The 19567-nt window shown below is 43.5% G+C and overlaps 1 protein-coding gene across 1 annotated transcript in view; it reads right to left on the reverse strand.

The window, feature by feature from the left end:
* The window catches only part of LOC309569131 (NACHT, LRR and PYD domains-containing protein 12-like), a gene marked incomplete at both ends in the record, with an annotated part of 147791 nt that overhangs the window by 36492 nt on the left and 91732 nt on the right, over positions 1-19567 (reverse strand). Inside the window, one exon of the mRNA XM_082274893.1 lies at positions 1213-1373. Coding sequence (XP_082131019.1) covers positions 1213-1373 — 161 coding nt within the window. The remainder of the gene's footprint in view (positions 1-1212; positions 1374-19567) is intronic.

A 19567-nucleotide genomic window follows, 5' to 3' on the forward strand; every position in this document is an offset into this window, starting at 1 on the left:
TACTGCAACATCATAGCCTTGTCTGGTAGAGCAGGAGACTTGCATTTTCATTGTTGCAGGTAAACAACACTTACAGGTCATGTCCCTTCCCTACCCTGCAACTGGACAGTGAAAGGAGAAGTAGCAGACTAATAAGCTCATCTCTCTTTGGGATTCATCCCTCTCACCATTACTCCACTCACTTTTTTACATTCTTCTTTCCTTGATCGTTCTTTCAGCACTGTTTTCTGGCACACCAAGATATACCTATCTTGGGTGTGATACTCCCCATGGCTCACTTTTCACTCACTGGATCATCTTGATACCCACTTACACAGATATTGTTTTTCTCCTCTGCACTCCTGGCCTTGGGCTTATTTACTCTACCTTTACACTACTCCTGGTTATGGGCTTATTTACTCTACCCCTATATTATTATGGTTACCCTTTATATCCATTACCTTTTTTACATTCCAATTTAGCCCTACTTGACCCATGATGGAAATCCATGAATTATCTGTGGACCTTGCACCTTGGCCTTGTGCGGAGCATTCGCCCCCTCAGTTCCCTTCATGGACGTACTCCTGGGTGGCCATCAACCTCTTTGATAGTTCTTACCCCATTGTCAGTCATTTTCTATATTCAACCTCTCAGTGTACCCTTTCATTGGATGCAATATCAATTATGTCATATATTTTTTAGAAACCAAAATGTGCCTGCTCCTGATGAAGTGAAATTTCTTTCACGAAACGCGTTGAGCCCAAAAGGCCATTCAACTGATTGCTAACATTCAGCATGCATCCAAATACCTTTTTATCTACACCCTATGGCTGTTGGTCTATTCTGTTATTGTTTTTATCATTTATTATGGTCATATCATGTTATTTCTCTGTATATTGTGTACATTCCCCTTTGATCAATTGTTTACCTAATATACCGATGTAAAGTGCTATAGAACATGTTAAGAAACAATTGATGATTAATCATATGCCTCTTTATGCTTACCAGCAGTTGTATATGTACTACCACTATATCATTATGTGTTCCTCACTATGTGTTCCCCATGTTTTATTTTAGGGACAGCAAGAAGCTGATACCAAGTCAGTTTCAGGGCCTTCCACTGCTTGCATTTAACAAAATACATTTAATGATGCGTTATCGCATAGAGAGCTACATTACTTTGTGTCTTTTATACCTGCCTGGAGTTCAGCTGTAAATGTTATGTCCACCTACCTCCCAATTTTGGGGTGTCCGAGACTGCAGTTCAGCAAGGAGTTGGGTAATGTTCAGAGATTCCACAATGAAGATAAGGTCATCTCGGAAGTACTCATATATTTTACCAAGCTGCCAATCCTCATATGCAGATAGCTGCTGACGGAAATTCCTCTTGTCACCTGAATAAAAGAGACAAGAGAAATGTTAAGATTGCAGGAAACCGACCATGTACATCGCCTTCCCACTAAGTCATCCCCCAGTCTATACAGAACATTTGATGGCTCTGCTGGAATGGCCACAAGAAAGGGAAGAAAATATGAATTGAGCGTAACGGTTGGATATAGTCTTCTGCCCCCAGGCTGATGTCCATTGTGATAAGTTACATTTGGCCATGGACACTATGGTATAGTATACTACCACTTTATTTGCCTAATTGCTTTTCCATCAAAGAACTCTTTGTAGGGGGAAAAAAACATTTACCATAGGAAAAATGGCCAGCGATAAATTCACTAGAAGTGTGAAAGGCACTCATGATGTACTTACAAGGCCAGGACAAACTCTCACTACTCTTAAAGCTGCCCCCCTCCCCAACACCTATGCTTACTAACTAATAGGAGCATGTGCGCGCCTGCTCCAAAATAGCTGCTTGGGGAAGGGACAGTGTGACGAGAGACACTTTGGTTAGGGGGCCCGTGGAACCCAGCTTACCTTAGAGAGGTTGGGAAATCCCTGTCTCAGCTTCCCAGGTCCCTCTTATGTGTAAGTTACCCTGTGTCTATTAGGGGCACGTGGTGACCGGGAAAATGATGAACAACTACTGAATGGACACTGAGAATGTGGTTTGGGTTACTCCAAATGGGACAGTAATATGAATCAACAATATCCCTCAAGAAATGTATGATACATTATTTCCAATGTATCAGAATGATGGAACATTGCATGAGCTTTGCCTCATAGACTGTTGTAGGTCAGTGCCGGACAGTCTGCTACTGGGGTCTCCTGCTATTGTCTGTTTAATAAGGTGTTCTGTGTTTATACTTAGGATAATGTGTAATGTACTTTGTTTTAGCCTTGTTGCTACAGTAATGATAATAAAGACCTGACTCTGTCTTAGGTAGATATAACTCAGTTTGTTCCTTTATTGAAGATTATATAATTATTCTTCTGGCAAATATATATATTTGTTTTAGAATTAAAAAATTAACAAATATACAATATAAAGATTTACATATTAATGGTAAATTAATGGAAGAAGGAGGTGTGCTAAAGAAAACGAATTACAGTTAACTAAGGTAAAATAATAATAATAAAAAAAAAACTTTAAAGTTTTAACACTTATTTATTAATTGTTATGATTATTGTTATATTTTACAGGGTTTACATAGCCCCAACAGTTTGTGTAGCGTTTTAAATGTATAGGCTAAAAATACTGGACGAACCCTCTGCATACTGCTATATACCCTGTCTAGCAAACTTTGCTTAAAAAAAGGGATTTTTGGTTCACATACATTGCAATACATGTTTAAGCTGGCCAATGGCATCAAAGAAATCCCTCTTTGGCCAGTCCTACTCTGCTCTGCAAATGCAAATGCTACCATGGACACAATTTCAGAAACTGATGGATTATATGCATGTACAAGCTTTTGGGATTTCAGCACAGGTATATCTTGTTTCTGTTGCATTGCAGGTGAGTGGCCAGACCTAAATCGTGTAGCTCTCCTCCACTTTGTGTCTGTTTGTCCCATGTTGGCATTGTGTCCATAGTAGCATTTGAGATTGCAGGGCAGAGTAGGACTGGCCAAATACAGTATATAGCAGTGTGGAGAGGGTCCATCAAGATACTTTAGTGTTAACATGTGGTCACACCCCTTTAGCACCTGATGAATTATATGTATGTACAAGCTATTGGGATCCGAGCACAGGTATATCTTGTTTCTGTTACAATGTATAGGGAGACAGTAAAGTTATATACAATACATACAGCTAAATACAATTCAATACAAGAGGGTTTGGATGGCTCGTGAGATCTTGAGATCTAATAACTGTGAGGGATGAGTTGATGAAGAAAGAAAAAAGCTCAGTTGTTAGGTGGAGGTCTGGCTAGGCTTCCCCCGAAGGGATGAGTTTTCAGGGATTGCCTAAAGGCAGGAAGAGTAGGAGATAGCCGGAAGGGGTAGGGAGTTCCCGAGGATGGGAGAGGCTCTGGAGAAGATGTTAAAGGAGCTATAGAGCAGAAGGTCCTGGAGGAGCACAGAGAGAAAATGAAGCCTACAACTTAGACAGGCAGCCTCCTGCACACTCTGTAGGCCACTGTTGGCAATCCTGTTAAAGAGTGGGGTGAAAACTGCACTGACAGTGGAGCTCTACTGATTACAATGGGAGAGCCACTCCCCCTGTGTATTCTGCAGGACTTGGCTGTGAGTTTCATGGCCCTGTCTTGAATGGAGAAATGTTCTTGAGTGATCCAGAAGCAGGAGAGGCTTAGTTGCACCCATTACAGCACCCTAATAAGGAGCCTCACTTGGCCATGTGTACAAGGGGCAACAAAGATCTAAGATGCCATAGCAAACTATATATAAAGCATAATCAAACGATATTTAAAGTTTATCACCCTCCTAGACAGGTGCTGGGTAGTATAAATAGTTTGCTCTGCCTGCTTATCAGTGGAGCAGCAGGTAAACCATAGTCTGCTCCATCTGCTTATCAGGGGAGCTTGATCAGTAGTTAGGCCTGTTGCATGTGTCCATGTGTGATTCATCTAGTCTGAGGGAGCGTCCCCACTGTATCCAATAGGGGAGCCTGTTGGACAGTGGAGGAAACCCAGCCAGTGACACACAGGCTTTTATGACTATCTCAGTGGGTTGGCACAACAGTGGTGCATCCTTGGATAAGTTATAAAAGCCACGGGCACATGTGACAGGGTGGTCTTTGGGCGGGAAGCCAGGTCCCAGGAGGAGGGTGATGGCTGTCTCTCCTCCTGTCTGTATGGAAGGTGGTCACAGGTGGTCGGCCTAGTGAGCCAGAAGTGTGGTGCGGAGCCTGGAGGTTCGGTGGATACTGACAAGTGGAGCTGAAGGCAGAGCGACCTTGGGAAAAACAGTGTCCCTGAGTACCGGGAATCTTGCCAGGGGTCTGCCAAGGAAGGGGACCACTCCAGTGGAGAGTCAGTGGACAGGGACTAGCACACACAGAAAGGGAGAAAGGGGGTGCCAAGTTAGGACTTCACTTTACTTCACTTCAGTGGCAAGGTGAAGCAGTGGCCTTGCCACACACACTACAGTCAGTTGTTCTCAAGATTTGTGCATAGTTCATAGTAGGAATATCTTACTCATCCCTTCTCCCATCCCAGTTCTAAAATATAACACAAAAAACAAATCCCGTGGATTGTTAATTGTCTGAGCCAATTGTCTAAAGTGATACATTTCTTTAGACTGTTGCTACGGGTAACCCAGGGGAATCCAGAAAGTGCAATTCTCAGCAGCCCTCTAGGGGGCAGTGTTACAAAAATATAATCAAAACTAATTTTATGGAGACAAAACACATTTTATGGAGACACAGCTGTTCAGGAACTACAATTTCCATGAGGCATTGTAAATCTCTTACATTCACAGACATAACTAGGCATGATGGGAATTGTAGTTCCTGAACAGCTGGAGGGCCGTAGTTTGGACATAGCTTAACCACTTGATGTCTGCTCACTAGAGCTCTACTGCGGCAAAGTGGCTCTTGTAGGTCTGACGACGTAGACCTACGTCGGCAGACACTCCCACTTCTCGGCGGCGCGCGCGCGCCGCCGGAATCTCGCTCCCGCTGTATTCAGTCACAGCGGGAGTCGGGCCAGGGGAGGAGCAGCGGCGATCGCCGCCGCTCTTCCCCGATCGTCGGAGAATGGAGTCTGGAGATCTGCCCGCTTGTGCAAACAAAACGGGCGGATCTCCTAAGTGACAGACAGGGTCAGATTGCAGGGTTCAGCATAGCATCACCTCCCCCCACACACGTCAGTAAGCACCAGGCATACATTAACCCCTCCCTCTCCAATAAAATTAACCCCTTCCCTGTCAGTGTCATTTTTACAGTAACAGTGCATATTTATAGCACTGATTACTGTAGTAATGTCACTGGTAACCCCAATGTTACCAAAAATGTCAGTCAAGGGTCCGATCTGTCCGCCGCAATGTCGCAGTCCCGCAAAGAAAAAATCGCAGATCGCCGCCATTACTCGTTAAAAAAAAAAACACCAAAAATGACAGAAATCTTTCCCTTAGTTAGTAAACGCAATAACTTTTGCGCAAACCAATCAAAATACGCTAATTGTGATTTTTTTTACCAAACATAGGTAGCAGAAAACAAATTGGCCAAAAATGTAAAAAAATTTTGATTTTTACATTTTTTGGGGGGGGAATTTCATATAAAAAAATGTGAAAAATATTGCAATTTTTTCAAAATTTACGCTCTTTTTTTGTTTATAGCGCAAAAAGTAAAAATCGCACAGGTAATCAAATACCACCAAAAGAAAGCTCTGTTTATGGAAAAAAAATGACGTAAATGTTGTTTGGGTATGCCGTCGCACGACCGCGCAATTGTCAGTTAAAGTCACACAGTGCCGAATCGCAAAAAGTGGCCCAGACGTAAGACAGCAAAATCCTCCGGTGGTAAAGTGGTTAATGGTTTTTTGCTAATGACATATGATACACACAAAATCTTTCACAGAGTTTGGGAACATAGAAGTATCTTCTAGCTACCAATGGCCCAATAATTATTCCATTTAAACAATGAAAAAGAAAGAGACAAGCTTTCTATAAAGAAGAACAGATACCACTGCATTATCAAGACTTACCTGCTATGGTGTTCATGATGTAAGTTGTACAGAGGATACAACTGGCCTTCTCTGTGTCATAACCTGGCAGCCACTTGGAACTCCCTCCTTGAGATCATTGGCTATAATAAACTGTGATCCAACACTCCTCAACTGCTAGCTTTAAAGCTATTTTTTTAGTAGTGTAAGAAAAAAAATGTGTCCAAGATAAAAGCTTGTTTCACCTTATGAATACATGGTTACAGAAAACACAGGTCACAAACTGTGTTGAAAAGATCTAATTTGCATTCTTCAATTTATTTTCAGTCTCCTCTTCACCTTCTGTGGTCTCACTTCCTTGACACATTCAAGTTCCAGAAGTCCATTTCCTCTAGTTAATAGGTGTATATCGGTTGATCTTCTATGTTCTTCTGTTGGTGTTTTCTGCTACTGCAGTCTTTAAGATCACTAGTTGACCTTCGCCTGGTTGATGGCAGCAATTCATCTTCACGTCAGTGTGAAGTATAACAACCCTTGTGTCATGCCTGCAGGCACATGAATCGCTGCACTTGTGAACACCGTTTATCATTATAGTGTGTGAACTCAAAGACCCAGATAGACATAAAACAGCTTCATAATTGAATTGTTCTAAGGTTGTCAAAGTACAACTATTAACGAATTACAATATACAAACTGCCACGGCTCAAGTGTCGAAAGGATGCAATCAATCTTGTAAAATTTTCATATCCAAAACTCATTCTAATAGTCCAGTAGGAGTGCCGAATCTAAGAAGCTATCCATCACCCCGCAGCTGTCTCCAGTCTAGGGAATCTTTGTATAACACTTGTAGGCAGGTGCAGTCTACTTTCTTCCATGTAGGTGGCGCTCATCGCAGCGGCAGTACAGTTGGAGAAGAAGTCAAGAGGAACATGGTTCCTCCCAGGGGTCTTCAAACTATGGCCCTCCAGTTGTTCATGAACTACAATTCCCATCATGCCTGGTCATGTCTGTGAATGGCAGAGTTTTACAATGCCTCATGGGACGTGTAGTTCCGCAACAGCTGGAGGGCCATAGTTTGAGGATCCCTGCAAATGGGGAAAATGGGCACTTCCAAAGACAAGGACAACCAGGCAGGAGATAATGGATAAAATATCCCAGTTTAATAAAATGATGATAACAAAACCTCTTGGCAAGAGACTCCAGTATTGGACAAACACAAAAGCTCATCCAGGTGAACCAGTGTGTGACAATACCTTAGGTGGGAGCCAGGAGTGCAGGGAGATGGTGTCACCCAAGTCTCAAGGGCTAGATGGCATGAAGATGGCCCAAGACAAATCCTCACAGGGTGGTAGGAAGAGGGATCGTTGGCAGCCTGGGGGGTGAGAGTGATAGGATCCCTGCTCGCCAGTCAGCCGTCTAGGGTGCAGTGGCCCGGCGTCTCCTCCGTTCATTGGTCCCGAGTGGAGCCGGAGGATGACGTCACAGGAAGTGGGTGGCGAACACGAAGGAAGCCACACTAAACAGCCGAAGGAGATGGAATGCAGCAGATGACCACCTACAGGATCCCAGAGTGCACAGCAAAGAGTGTGAACGCCAAACTGAGATGCCAGGTGATTACATGTTTCGGGGCAAGCCCTTCATCAGATCTATGTTGGCATGGAACAAAGGAGGGTTAAATAGAGGGGGGTCCTTTGCAGTGGGTAGCCTAGGTGCAGGTTCCCCGTCTGGTAAGGACAGAACTAGTGGCAGCAAAAGCTTCCTGATGAGGAGGAAAAGGATAGGGCTCGCAACTCTCTGGAAATCCTACCACTTGGGCACAAGATGGCCAGGCCGCATTCTTAACAGGCGCTGTCAGTTTGGCTGAAACCTGCTCTCCACAAGCTGTTGGACCCGTGAGTGTTCCCATTTGGGTTACTTCCCTCCAGGTTTAACATGAACTGTCTTTGCATTATTTCAATAAAAGTTCTTCCATCGCACATGGATTGTATGTGCTATTGCCGCCGCACCACAATGCACCCCATCTACACAATAAAAGTACAAAAGAAAGAGCACCAACCTCATGCAATAACTTCACATATTAAACATGTATCTCTTTTAATTACAAAGGTGCTTGGAAAAGGAATGTATAAAACAGTGGTTCAACATTTTTTTAGACCAGGTCCTAGTAAATTCTTCCAAAACCTTCCATGCCCCATCAGTAAAAGATGAAGTTTATACTCACGCAATAAAAGTTAAGTATGGGAAAGCAAAACATGTATTGGAAGGTTTGAAGGCTCCCTATGGGGCTGGAAGTCACCATGGGCCTTGTTAAATGGGTTATGGGTTAATGCAGCAGACTTGGTGGTCCTGTAGAGGATGAAGTTAGTAAGCTCTGAGGAAGAAGGTTATTCTTCGAAACATTTCAGTCTATACACAACTGACACAATGACTACGGGTTGCTTAACAGATCCTACACTTGGGGATTTTTATTGAGAAGTATTTAGGGAAGCTCCACTTGGATGGATGTTAGGTTTATATGCTCTTTTTTCAAGCATCTTTCTGAGTATGAGAGATACAGTCTTAACAAAGCCAGTGTGCTCTCCTGTTGGCTTTTCGTACAACTGCCAACTTTGAGCACTGAGCCATGGTATGTGGGGTATCCCTGTCAGAGAATGGTTTAACCACTTGCCGACCGGTCACGTTGACTGTACTGCGGCAAAGTGGCTCGATTCCGTCCAGCGACATAGACCTGCGTCGCTGGACTCCTCCCCCTGTAGGCGGCGCGCTCCCGCTGTTTTCAGTCACAGCGGGAGTCGGGCCAGGGGAGGAGCGGCGGCGATCGCCGCTGCTCTTCCCCGATCGTCGGGGAATCCAGTTTGGAGATCCGCCCGCTTGTGTAAACAGAGCGGGCGGATCTCCTAAGTGACAAGGAGTGACAGATTGCAGTGTTCAGCATAGCTGAACCTGCGATCTGTCCTTGTGTCACTCAGTCACCTCCCCCCACACATGTCAGTAAGCACCAGGCATACATTAACCCCTCCCTCTCCAATAAAATTAACCCCTTCCCTGCCAGTGTCATTTTTACAGTAACAGTGCATATGTATAGCACTGATTACTGTAGTAATGTCACTGGTACCCCCAAAAGTGTCAAAAATGTCAGTCAAGGGTCCGATCTGTCTGCCGCAATGTCGCAGTCCCGCAAAAAAAAATCGCAGATCGCCGCCATTACGCGTTAAAAAAAAAACACCAAAAATGACAGAAATCTTTCCCTTAGTTAGTAAACGCAATAACTTTTGCGCAAACCAATCAAAATACGCTTATTGCGATTTTTTTTACCAAACATATGTAGCAGAAAACAAATTGGCCTAAAATTATAAAAATTTTGATTTTTACATTTTTTTGGGGGGGGAATTTCATATAAAAAAAATGTGAAAAATATTGTTATTTTTTTCAAAATTGTCGCTCTTTTTTTGTTTATAGCGCAAAAAGTAAAAATTGCATCAAATACCACCAAAAGAAAGCTCTGTTTGTGGGAAAAAAAGGACGTAAATTTTGTTTGGGTACGGCGTTGCATGACCGCGCAATTGTCAGTTAAAGTCACACAGTGCCGAATCGCAAAAAGTGGCCCAGACGTAAGACAGCAAAATCCTCCGGTGGTAAAGTGGTTAATGGTTTTTTGCTAATGACATATGATACACACAAAATCTTTCACAGAGTTTGGGAACATAGAAGTATCTTCTAGCTACCAATGGCCCAATAATTATTCCATTTTAACAATGAAAAAGAAAGAGACAAGCTTTCTATAAAGAAGAACATACCACTGCATTATCAAGACTTACCTGCTATGGTGTTCATGATGTAAGTTGTACAGAGAATACAACTGGCCTTCTCTGTGTCATAACCTGGCAGCCACTTGGAACTCCCTCCTTGAGATCATTGGCTATAATAAACTGTGATCCAACACTCCTCAACTGCTAGCTTTAAAGCTATTTTTTTAGTAGTGTAAGAAAAAAAATGTGTCCAAGATAAAAGCTTGTTTCACCTTATGAATACATGGTTACAGAAAACACCGGTCACAAACTGTGTTGAAAAGATCTAATTTGCATTCTTCAATTTATTTTCAGTCTCCTCTTCACCTTCTGTGGTCTCACTTCCTTGACACATTCAAGTTCCAGAAGTCCATTTCCTCTAGTTAATAGGTGTATATCGGTTGATCTTCTATGTTCTTCTGTTGGTGTTTTCTGCTACTGCAGTCTTTAAGATCACTAGTTGACCTTCGCCTGGTTGATGGCAGCAATTCATCTTCACGTCAGTGTGAAGTATAACAACCCTTGTGTCATGCCTGCAGGCACATGAATCGCTGCACTTGTGAACACCGTTTATCATTATAGTGTGTGAACTCAAAGACCCAGATAGACATAAAACAGCTTCATAATTGAATTGTTCTAAGGTTGTCAAAGTACAACTATTAACGAATTACAATATACAAACTGCCACGGCTCAAGTGTCGAAAGGATGCAATCAATCTTGTAAAATTTTCATATCCAAAACTCATTCTAATAGTCCAGTAGGAGTGCCGAATCTAAGAAGCTATCCATCACCCCGCAGCTGTCTCCAGTCTAGGGAATCTTTGTATAACACTTGTAGGCAGGTGCAGTCTACTTTCTTCCATGTAGGTGGCGCTCATCGCAGCGGCAGTACAGTTGGAGAAGAAGTCAAGAGGAACATGGTTCCTCCCAGGGGTCTTCAAACTATGGCCTTCCAGTTGTTCATGAACTAAAATTCCCATCATGCCTGGTCATGTCTGTGAATGGCAGAGTTTTACAATGCCTCATGGGACGTGTAGTTCCGCAACAGCTGGAGGACCATAGTTTGAGGATCCCTGCAAATGGGGAAAATGGGCACTTCCAAAGACAAGGACAACCAGGCAGGAGATAATGGATAAAATATCCCAGTTTAATAAAATGATGATAACAAAACCTCTTGGCAAGAGACTCCAGTATTGGACAAACACAAAAGCTCATCCAGGTGAACCAGTGTGTGACAATACCTTAGGTGGGAGCCAGGAGTGCAGGGAGATGGTGTCACCCAAGTCTCAAGGGCTAGATGGCATGAAGATGGCCCAAGACAAATCCTCACAGGGTGGTAGGAAGAGGGATCGTTGGCAGCCTGGGGGGTGAGAGTGATAGGATCCCTGCTCGCCAGTCAGCCGTCTAGGGTGCAGTGGCCCGGCGTCTCCTCCGTTCATTGGTCCCGAGTGGAGCCGGAGGATGACGTCACAGGAAGTGGGTGGCGAACCCGAAGGAAGCCACACTAAACAGCCGAAGGAGATGGAATGCAGCAGATGACCACCTACAGGATCCCAGAGTGCACAGCAAAGAGTGTGAACGCCAAACTGAGATGCCAGGTGATTACATGTTTCGGGGAAAGCCCTTCATCAGATCTATGTTGGCGTGGAACAAAGGAGGGTTAAATAGAGGGGGGTCCTTTGCAGTGGGTAGCCTAGGTGCAGGTTCCCCGTCTGGTAAGGACAGAACTAGTGGCAGCAAAAGCTTCCTGATGAGGAGGAAAAGGATAGGGCTCGCAACTCTCTGGAAATCCTACCACTTGGGCACAAGATGGCCAGGCCGCATTCTTAACAGGCGCTGTCAGTTTGGCTGAAACCTGCTCTCCACAAGCTGTTGGACCCGTGAGTGTTCCCATTTGGGTTACTTCCCTCCAGGTTTAACATGAACTGTCTTTGCGTTATTTCAATAAAAGTTCTTCCATCGCACATGGATTGTATGTGCTATTGCCGCCGCACCACAATGCACCCCATCTACACAATAAAAGTACAAAAGAAAGAGCACCAACCTCATGCAATAACTTCACATATTAAACATGTATCTCTTTTAATTACAAAGGTGCTTGGAAAAGGAATGTATAAAACAGTGGTTCAACATTTTTTTAGACCAGGTCCTAGTAAATTCTTCCAAAACCTTCCATGCCCCATCAGTAAAAGATGAAGTTTATACTCACGCAATAAAAGTATGGGAAAGCAAAACATGTATTGGAAGGTTTGAAGGCTCCCTATGGGGCTGGAAGTCACCATGGGCCTTGTTAAATGGGTTATGGGTTAATGCAGCAGACTTGGTGGTCCTGTAGAGGATGAAGTTAGTAAGCTCTGAGGAAGAGGGTTATTCTTCGAAACATTTCAGTCTATGCACAACTGACACAATGACTAGGGGTTGCTTAACAGATCCTACACTTGGGGATTTTATTGAGGAGTATTTAGGGAACCTCTACTTGGATGGATGTTAGGTTTATATGCTCTTTTTCCAAGCATTTTTCTGAGTATGAGAGATACAGATTTAACAAAGCCAGTGTGCTCTCCTGTTGGCTTTTCGTACAACTGCCAACTTTGAGCACTGAGCCATGGTATGTGGGGTATCCCTGTCAGAAAATGGTTTAACCACTTGCCGACCGGTCACGTTGACCGTACTGCGGCAAAGTGGCTCGATTCCGTCCAGCGACATAGACCTGCGTCGCTGGACTCCTCCCCCTGTAGGCGGCGCTCGCGCGCCGCCGGAGGTGCGCTCCCGCTGTTTTCAGTCACAGCGGGAGTCGGGCCAGGGGAGGAGCGGCGGCGATTGCCGCTGCTCTTCCCCGATCGTCGGGGAATCCAGTTTGGAGATCCGCCCGCTTGTGTAAACAGAGCGGGCGGATCTCCTAAGTGACAAGGAGTGACAGATTGCAGTGTTCAGCATAGCTGAACATGCGATCTGTCCCTGTGTCACTCAGTCACCTCCCCCCACACATGTCAGTAAGCACCAGGCATACATTAACCCCTCCCTCTCCAATAAAATTAACCCCTTCCCTGCCAGTGTCATTTTTACAGTAACAGTGCATATTTATAGCACTGATTACTATAGAAATGTCACTGGTACCCCCAAAAGTGTCAAAAATGTCAGTCAAGGGTACGATCTGTCCGCTGCAATGTCGCAGTACCGCAAAAAAAATCGCAGATCGCCGCCATTACGCGTTAAAAAAAAAAACACCAATAATTACAGAAATCTTTCCCTTAGTTAGTAAACGCGATAACTTTTGCGCAAACCAATCAAAATACGCTTATTGTGATTTTTTTTTACCAAACATAGGTAGCAGAAAACAAATTGGCCAAAAATTTAAAAAATTTTTGATTTTTTGATTATTTTTGGGGGGGGGGGGGGGAATTTCATATAAAAAAATGTTAAAAATATTGTTATTTTTTCAAAATAAACGCTCTTTTTTTTGTTTATAGCGCAAAAAGTAAAAATCGCGCAGGTTGATCAAATACCACCAAAAGAAAGCTCTGTTTGTGGGAAAAAAAGGACGTAAATTTTGTTTGGGTACAGAGTCGCACGACCGCGCAATTGTCAGTTAAAGTCGCATAGCACTGAATCGCAAAAAGTGGCCCAGACGTAAGACAGCAAAATCCTCCGGTGGTAAAGTGGTTAAAGTATGCAGGGAACTCCAAGAAGAGGTCTTACTAGGGTTTCCTGTGATAGAACCTCTCTTCATTTAATGCAATATTTAATTATTACATATTTTGCACCCTCTTAGTTAGGTTGCTAGGATGTAGAAAAGTTTACTTCTTTTTGGTTCAGTTGTTGATTGCTTCTGGCCGCTCTTGATCCCACAGACTATAGGTCTGATTGCTTTACCCTGTCTTCAAGAGGCTTCTGGAACATAGAAGGTTGAGCAAGGCAAATCTGAGCCTGAATACTCATTGTGCTCCAGCCAATCCCTGGGGAAGTGCGCCCAGAAGGTGGTTGCAGAGGCATACTGTATAAATAGTCCTGGATTTGGAGCAGCAGGGCTATTTCTTAGGATCCTTTTTTTGGAGCTTCTTCTGGGAAGACAAGCCTATAGTATTCCTGCATGGGATAGCCTCTAAGAAGGGGGCTCAGTCTCTGCCATCTGTATATGTTCCTGCATAGAGACTGCCCAGAGAGATTTAGTGAAGTGAGCTACATATATTTGATGAAGATGTATCCAGGGCTTTTTTCTCAGCGGGAACGCGGGGGAACACAGTTCCGGCACCTCCAGTCTGAATGTATGCAATGGCAAAGGGGTGCTGGGGTCAGTGGGGTAAGCTGAAGGGCCTATTGATGCTGGCTGCTGGGGGATCTATTGCTGCTGGGGTGAATCTACTGTTGCTGGAGGGCATTTTGTTGTGGGTGGGGCTATTGTTGCAGTGGAGGATTTATTGTTGCTTGGGGGAACTATTGTTGCTGGGGGGCTATTGTCATTGGGGAGGGTCTATTGTTACAGGGGAATATTTATTAGGGGGGGGGCGATTGTTGCAGAGGAAGATTGATTGTTGCTGAGGGGATCTATTGTTGGGGGGGGGGTCTATTGTTGTTGATTCCAGGGGATCTATTTTACTGCTTATCTAGTTATCATTAACAAATTCCATACAAATTATCTAGAACCACAACATGATACTTGGTTCTGTATTCTCTAAAAGGGGGTTACTGGTGGGTGGTAGAGGGTGGAACCAAAGGACAGCGCTCGGAGGTGGGTAGGGGGTGGAGACAAGGGGTGACTCAGAAGAGGAGAGTACCTGCACCTATTCTCTAAGAAAAAAAGCCCTGGCTGTATCCCATATCACTCTACAGCAGATTCCCAAGTTCTCCAGAAATAAAAACATCCTAAATGACATACTCTAGACTGATTATTGAGCCGGAGTGAGTGAATTGTTGCTGTGTGCCTGGCTACCTCTGAACTAAGTCTGGGGAAAAACTGGCTGAATTACAGCTCCTATCGGGACAGTGCTACACATTATACACCATATTAATATTATACCAAAGTAGCAAAGTTTACCTGCTCTTTAAAAAGACATTGATACCTTACCCAAGTAGGAAAAAGTGACAGTATCTCTGAAAATAAATTAAAAAAAGGGGGGATATTTGGGGACTTTAAATGAGGCAATGACTGGGTAGGGTCATATGCCTCCATCCCTGGTACAGATAAATGAGGAGGGAGGTTTGGGACTTTAAATGAAGCACACAGCTATAAAGTGATGTAAAAAAATCAATGTATAAAATGTTTATTGGTATATATACACATATTGAGTCGTTTCAAAATACAATGAATAAATAGTATTGCTCATTAATCGCACATAGTATATATATATATATATATATATATATATATATATATACTAAGACATATCGCCACACCATCGTGTGTGGGTGTTATAAATTGACCTAGACTTCGCTGTCAAGATGCATTGATGATGGTGTCTCTGAAAATGGTCTTCTTTCAATCCCCCATATGCTAACCTTACCTGGGCTCCATCACAGCTCCATGTTCCACCACAGCTTGTGATAATATCCATGACCTACAAGTATGGAAAATCCTATGACCTTATCCATTGTGACAGTAATCAGGCCTAGCAGCCAATCCACCAGCCAAAGACTGAGCATGCATCAAAAATCTCAGAAGGCTTAATCGTAGCAACTCTAGAGTCTCATAGATGTTCCTTTTTCCTCTCTTTGAGCCCACGGTGCAGTGCATCAAAATATAACACCAAAGTGAACCAGCATGTGAGCATACAAAAAGTGCACCAGGGTGTGTCTTTTGGTCCCCTCCTGAAGGGTAAGAACCCTTCCCGGGCACAAGACTCCTAATGGGGGCAAGGCATATTTAGGTCCATCTAGCCCAGGGGTTCTCAACTCCGGTCTTCAGGACCCACCAACAGGCCAGGTTTGCAAGATAACTAAATTACATCACAGGTGATCTGATTTTCTGCTCAGTGATTGCAGTATTCTAGTCTGCATCTCCCCAAGGTAATACTTAAAATCTGGCCTGTTAGTGGGTCTCGAGGACCGGAGTTGAGAACCACTGATCTAGCCAAAAGGAAGACCCTGTTTCTCATGATCAGCCAAAAACGACCAATGAGTGTGTGTGTGTGTGTGTGGGGGGGGGGCTCTCCCAAATAGAGACCAACCCAAAGCAGGGAAGGAAGGAATCTGATGGCCACACATCCTCCTCTTATGGCGCTTTTCCACTCCATGGTACAGCTCGGTTTGGCTCGGTTTATCGCTTTTCCACTGCATGGTACCGCATGGCACGTGTTAAAACGGTTCGGTACGGTTTGGTACAGCGGCGCTTTTCCACTACATGGTACGGCTCGGTACGGCTCGCTTAAACAGTACCACCTCGGTTGGGGTTCCATGCGGGCCGTACCTATACCATATCCCACAATCCTTTGCATGCAGCCTTGATTGTTTGTCACTACTAGCCACTGATTGGTCAGAGAACCGTTGTAATCCCACCCACTTACTACTTTAGTGGAAAAGCAAACCGAGCCGAGTAGTATACAGTGCTGAAAAGTGCCGACTCGTACCATGCAGTGCAAAAGCAAACTGAGCTGAGCTGGGCCAAGCAGTGCCGAGTGGAGCTGAGCCGGTACTTGCAGTGTAAAAGTGCCTCTAGACTTCAGAGTAGGCCCGAAGTACTAAACCCCACCCTACCATCCATGAGTAAAGGAAAAAAAAAGATATATATAAAAAGGGCAGTAAGACACAATTGGAAAGTGTACAAATGGAGATGTATTGGCCTCTACAATTAATCCCACCATCGAGTGGCTGATAGAGGCCGATCAGGTCTTACATGCAAAGTTAGGCTAGGTTTACATGTGCATGTGTGGTTGATGTGTTTTTGCAGCGTGTTTTGCAATTTGATGCATTTTTATTGTGTTTTGCTTTTTTTTGGAAAGTTTTGATGTTTCATGTAGAAGATGTCTGTTGTCATGCAGGAAAATGCACCAAGAACACGTGTACATTGAGGTCTATGGAGTATAAAATGCACCGCACTGCGTGTCCCTGCACCCTTCCAAAAAACGCATTGCAGGAAACTGCCTGGATGTGAACGGGACTGACAGGAAATAAGGTTGAGTGGATTGTAGCGTGCTTCTATGGATCTGCAATCGCACTAAAAAAGTCATAGATGTGAACCTAGCCTGCAATTGTGCCAAGCTGACCCTATACAAGTATGCAAACATATCAGCCCTGGAGCTTTAGGCATAATAAATGTATTAAAGATTTGGAGGTATTTGCGATTGAAACTATTTCATTAGGTTAATCACAGACAGAAAGAATTCAGAAACTATGCAGTTAAGGGACTTACTGTATACTAAATACCCTGACACCTATGGACTTCAATAAGGAACTTGACCTGAGCAATATTTTATAGTTTAGTATTTTTTTAATAGACATTTTTTCATTCCTCTATTTTTTGCTAAGGCAAAATTGTTTTTTTTTTTTAAGTAAGTAATATTTTTATTTTTTTATTTTTACACAGCTACAAATAAAAATACAGTAAACCCCCGCTCCATCGCGGTTCAGTTTTTGCGGTCCCGGTATATTGCGGGTTTTTTTGTAATGTTATTTTACTATATAAATCATTAAAAATTAAATATTTTTGTGTTTTCCATAGCTCTTGCTATGTCTCTCAGTATCTTTAATGTGTTTAAATGAGTTTCTATTGTTTTAAATGTGTGTTTAAATACCTTAAAATGCTTTTACACGTACAGTGACAGTAAAAAAAACATGCCTACAATGCATTTTAATAGGGTTTTTCTATTTCGCGGATTTTCACTTTTCGCGGCTGGGTCAGGAACGTAAACCCCGCAATGGAGGGGGGTTTACTGTATCCACATATGATATCATTTTCTTCCACTTATTCATGTTTCAGAAACTTTATAATTTGTTTCTTTTTTTAATTTTTAGATTACAGGCAGGAGCCAGTGTTCCTTTTGAATCTATGAATCTATCACCATCTAATGGGTAGCTCTGGAATTATCTTCTAGAAAATATACTTTTCCATGTTTTTTTTTTCCATATCTTCTTTGAAGTTTTCCAAATAATTATATATTCTGTTAGTCTGCCCTCTAAAACTTTGGGGTCTACTTACAGAACATTAAATTGGCCAAATATCAGAATCATTTGTGTAATCTGACGGAAATTTCCCTGTATTATTTCTAATAAATGAATTGCTTCATCTAGTGGTCAAAATAAAATATACCTTTCTGAAATGCCTCGATGAGAAGCAGTGTTTATTTAAAACGGCTTGAAATCACTTTGAAATGTAATAATTACATCAGTTCAGATAACAGATCAATTAACTTTACTGTCTGGCTTTCTCCAGCACTTACACAATAAAACCTATTATAAGTGGACACCTCTTTGGGTGCTCAGTAGAGGATTGGAGTATCTGGTATGGAGTGGTGTGCCATATATGTGCGAACAATATTTAAAAATGCAATTACACGCCATAATGTGCTAGTATGTACAGCTTATGGGCTTATCACAGACTTACCTGGCAAGCAATCCCCCTCCAACACTGCACTGTCTGTGCTCCTGCTGGTCAAGGACATTGCCATCTTCTCCAAACCTTCCTTCTGGGCAGGCCCGGACTGGGACAAAAAATAGGCCCGGGCATTTTGGACTGAGCAGCCCAGGAGGGGGGTGGGGGCGTGGCGGGGGCGTGACTGGGGCGTGGCGTTCGTCGGGATGGTTGATGACAGAATTTAATGTTCCAGGATGTGTGGATTCGATTACGGTACCTTTTTTAGATTAATCTGATAAATTGGGTCCAATTTAGATCAGAGCTGCCATATGATGCTGTTTTTTTTTGTCTTACTTTAAATCCTGTTTTTATGGTTGAGTCCTAAAAATGGTATGAAGCAGCACAAGATGAGGGTTACTCTAATCAAGGGGTAGACAACCCGAAAAATGTTTTCAAAGAAATTGGGAGTGCCAGATACATAAAAATCAACTGTCAGCTTCATATAAAGTAACTGCTGTAAACCGCTTGAATAATAGTAAGAAATCAAGTGAGCTTTGCACCTTCACACCTCAGATCACCCCAATTCCTGCACCTTCACATCTCATATCACCCCAATTCCTGCACCTTCACCCCTCAGATCACCCCAATTCCTGCACCTTCACACCTCAGATCACCCCAATTCCTGCACCTTCACATCTCATATCACCCCAATTCCTGCACCTTCACCCCTCAGATCACCCCAATTCCTGCACCTTCACACCTCAGATCACCCCAATTCCTGCTCTTTCACACCTCAGATCACCCCAATTCCTGCACCTTCACACCTCAGATCACCCCAATTCCTGCACCTTCACACCTCAGATCACCCCAATTCCTGCTCTTTCACACCTCAGATCACCCCAATTCCTGCACCTTCACACCTCAGATCACCCCAATTCCTGCTCCTTCACACCTCAGATCACCCCAATTTCTGCACCTTCACACCTCAGATCACCCCAATTCCTGCACCTTCACACCTCAGATCACCCCAATTCCTGCACCTTCACACCTCAGATCACCCCAATTCCTGCACCTTCACACCTCAGATCACCCCAATTCCTGCACCTTCACACCTCAGACCACCCCAATTCCTGCACCTTCACACCTCAGATCACCCCAATTCCTGCACCTTCACACCTCAGATCACCCCAATTCCTGCACTATCACACCTCAGATCACCCCAATTCCTGTACCTTCACACCTCAGATGACCCCAGTTCCTGCACTATCACACCTCAGATCACCC

This window comes from Pelophylax lessonae (genome assembly GCF_965119305.1).
Source record: "Pelophylax lessonae genome assembly, chromosome: 13".
NCBI classification, from domain to species: Eukaryota; Metazoa; Chordata; class Amphibia; order Anura; family Ranidae; genus Pelophylax; species Pelophylax lessonae.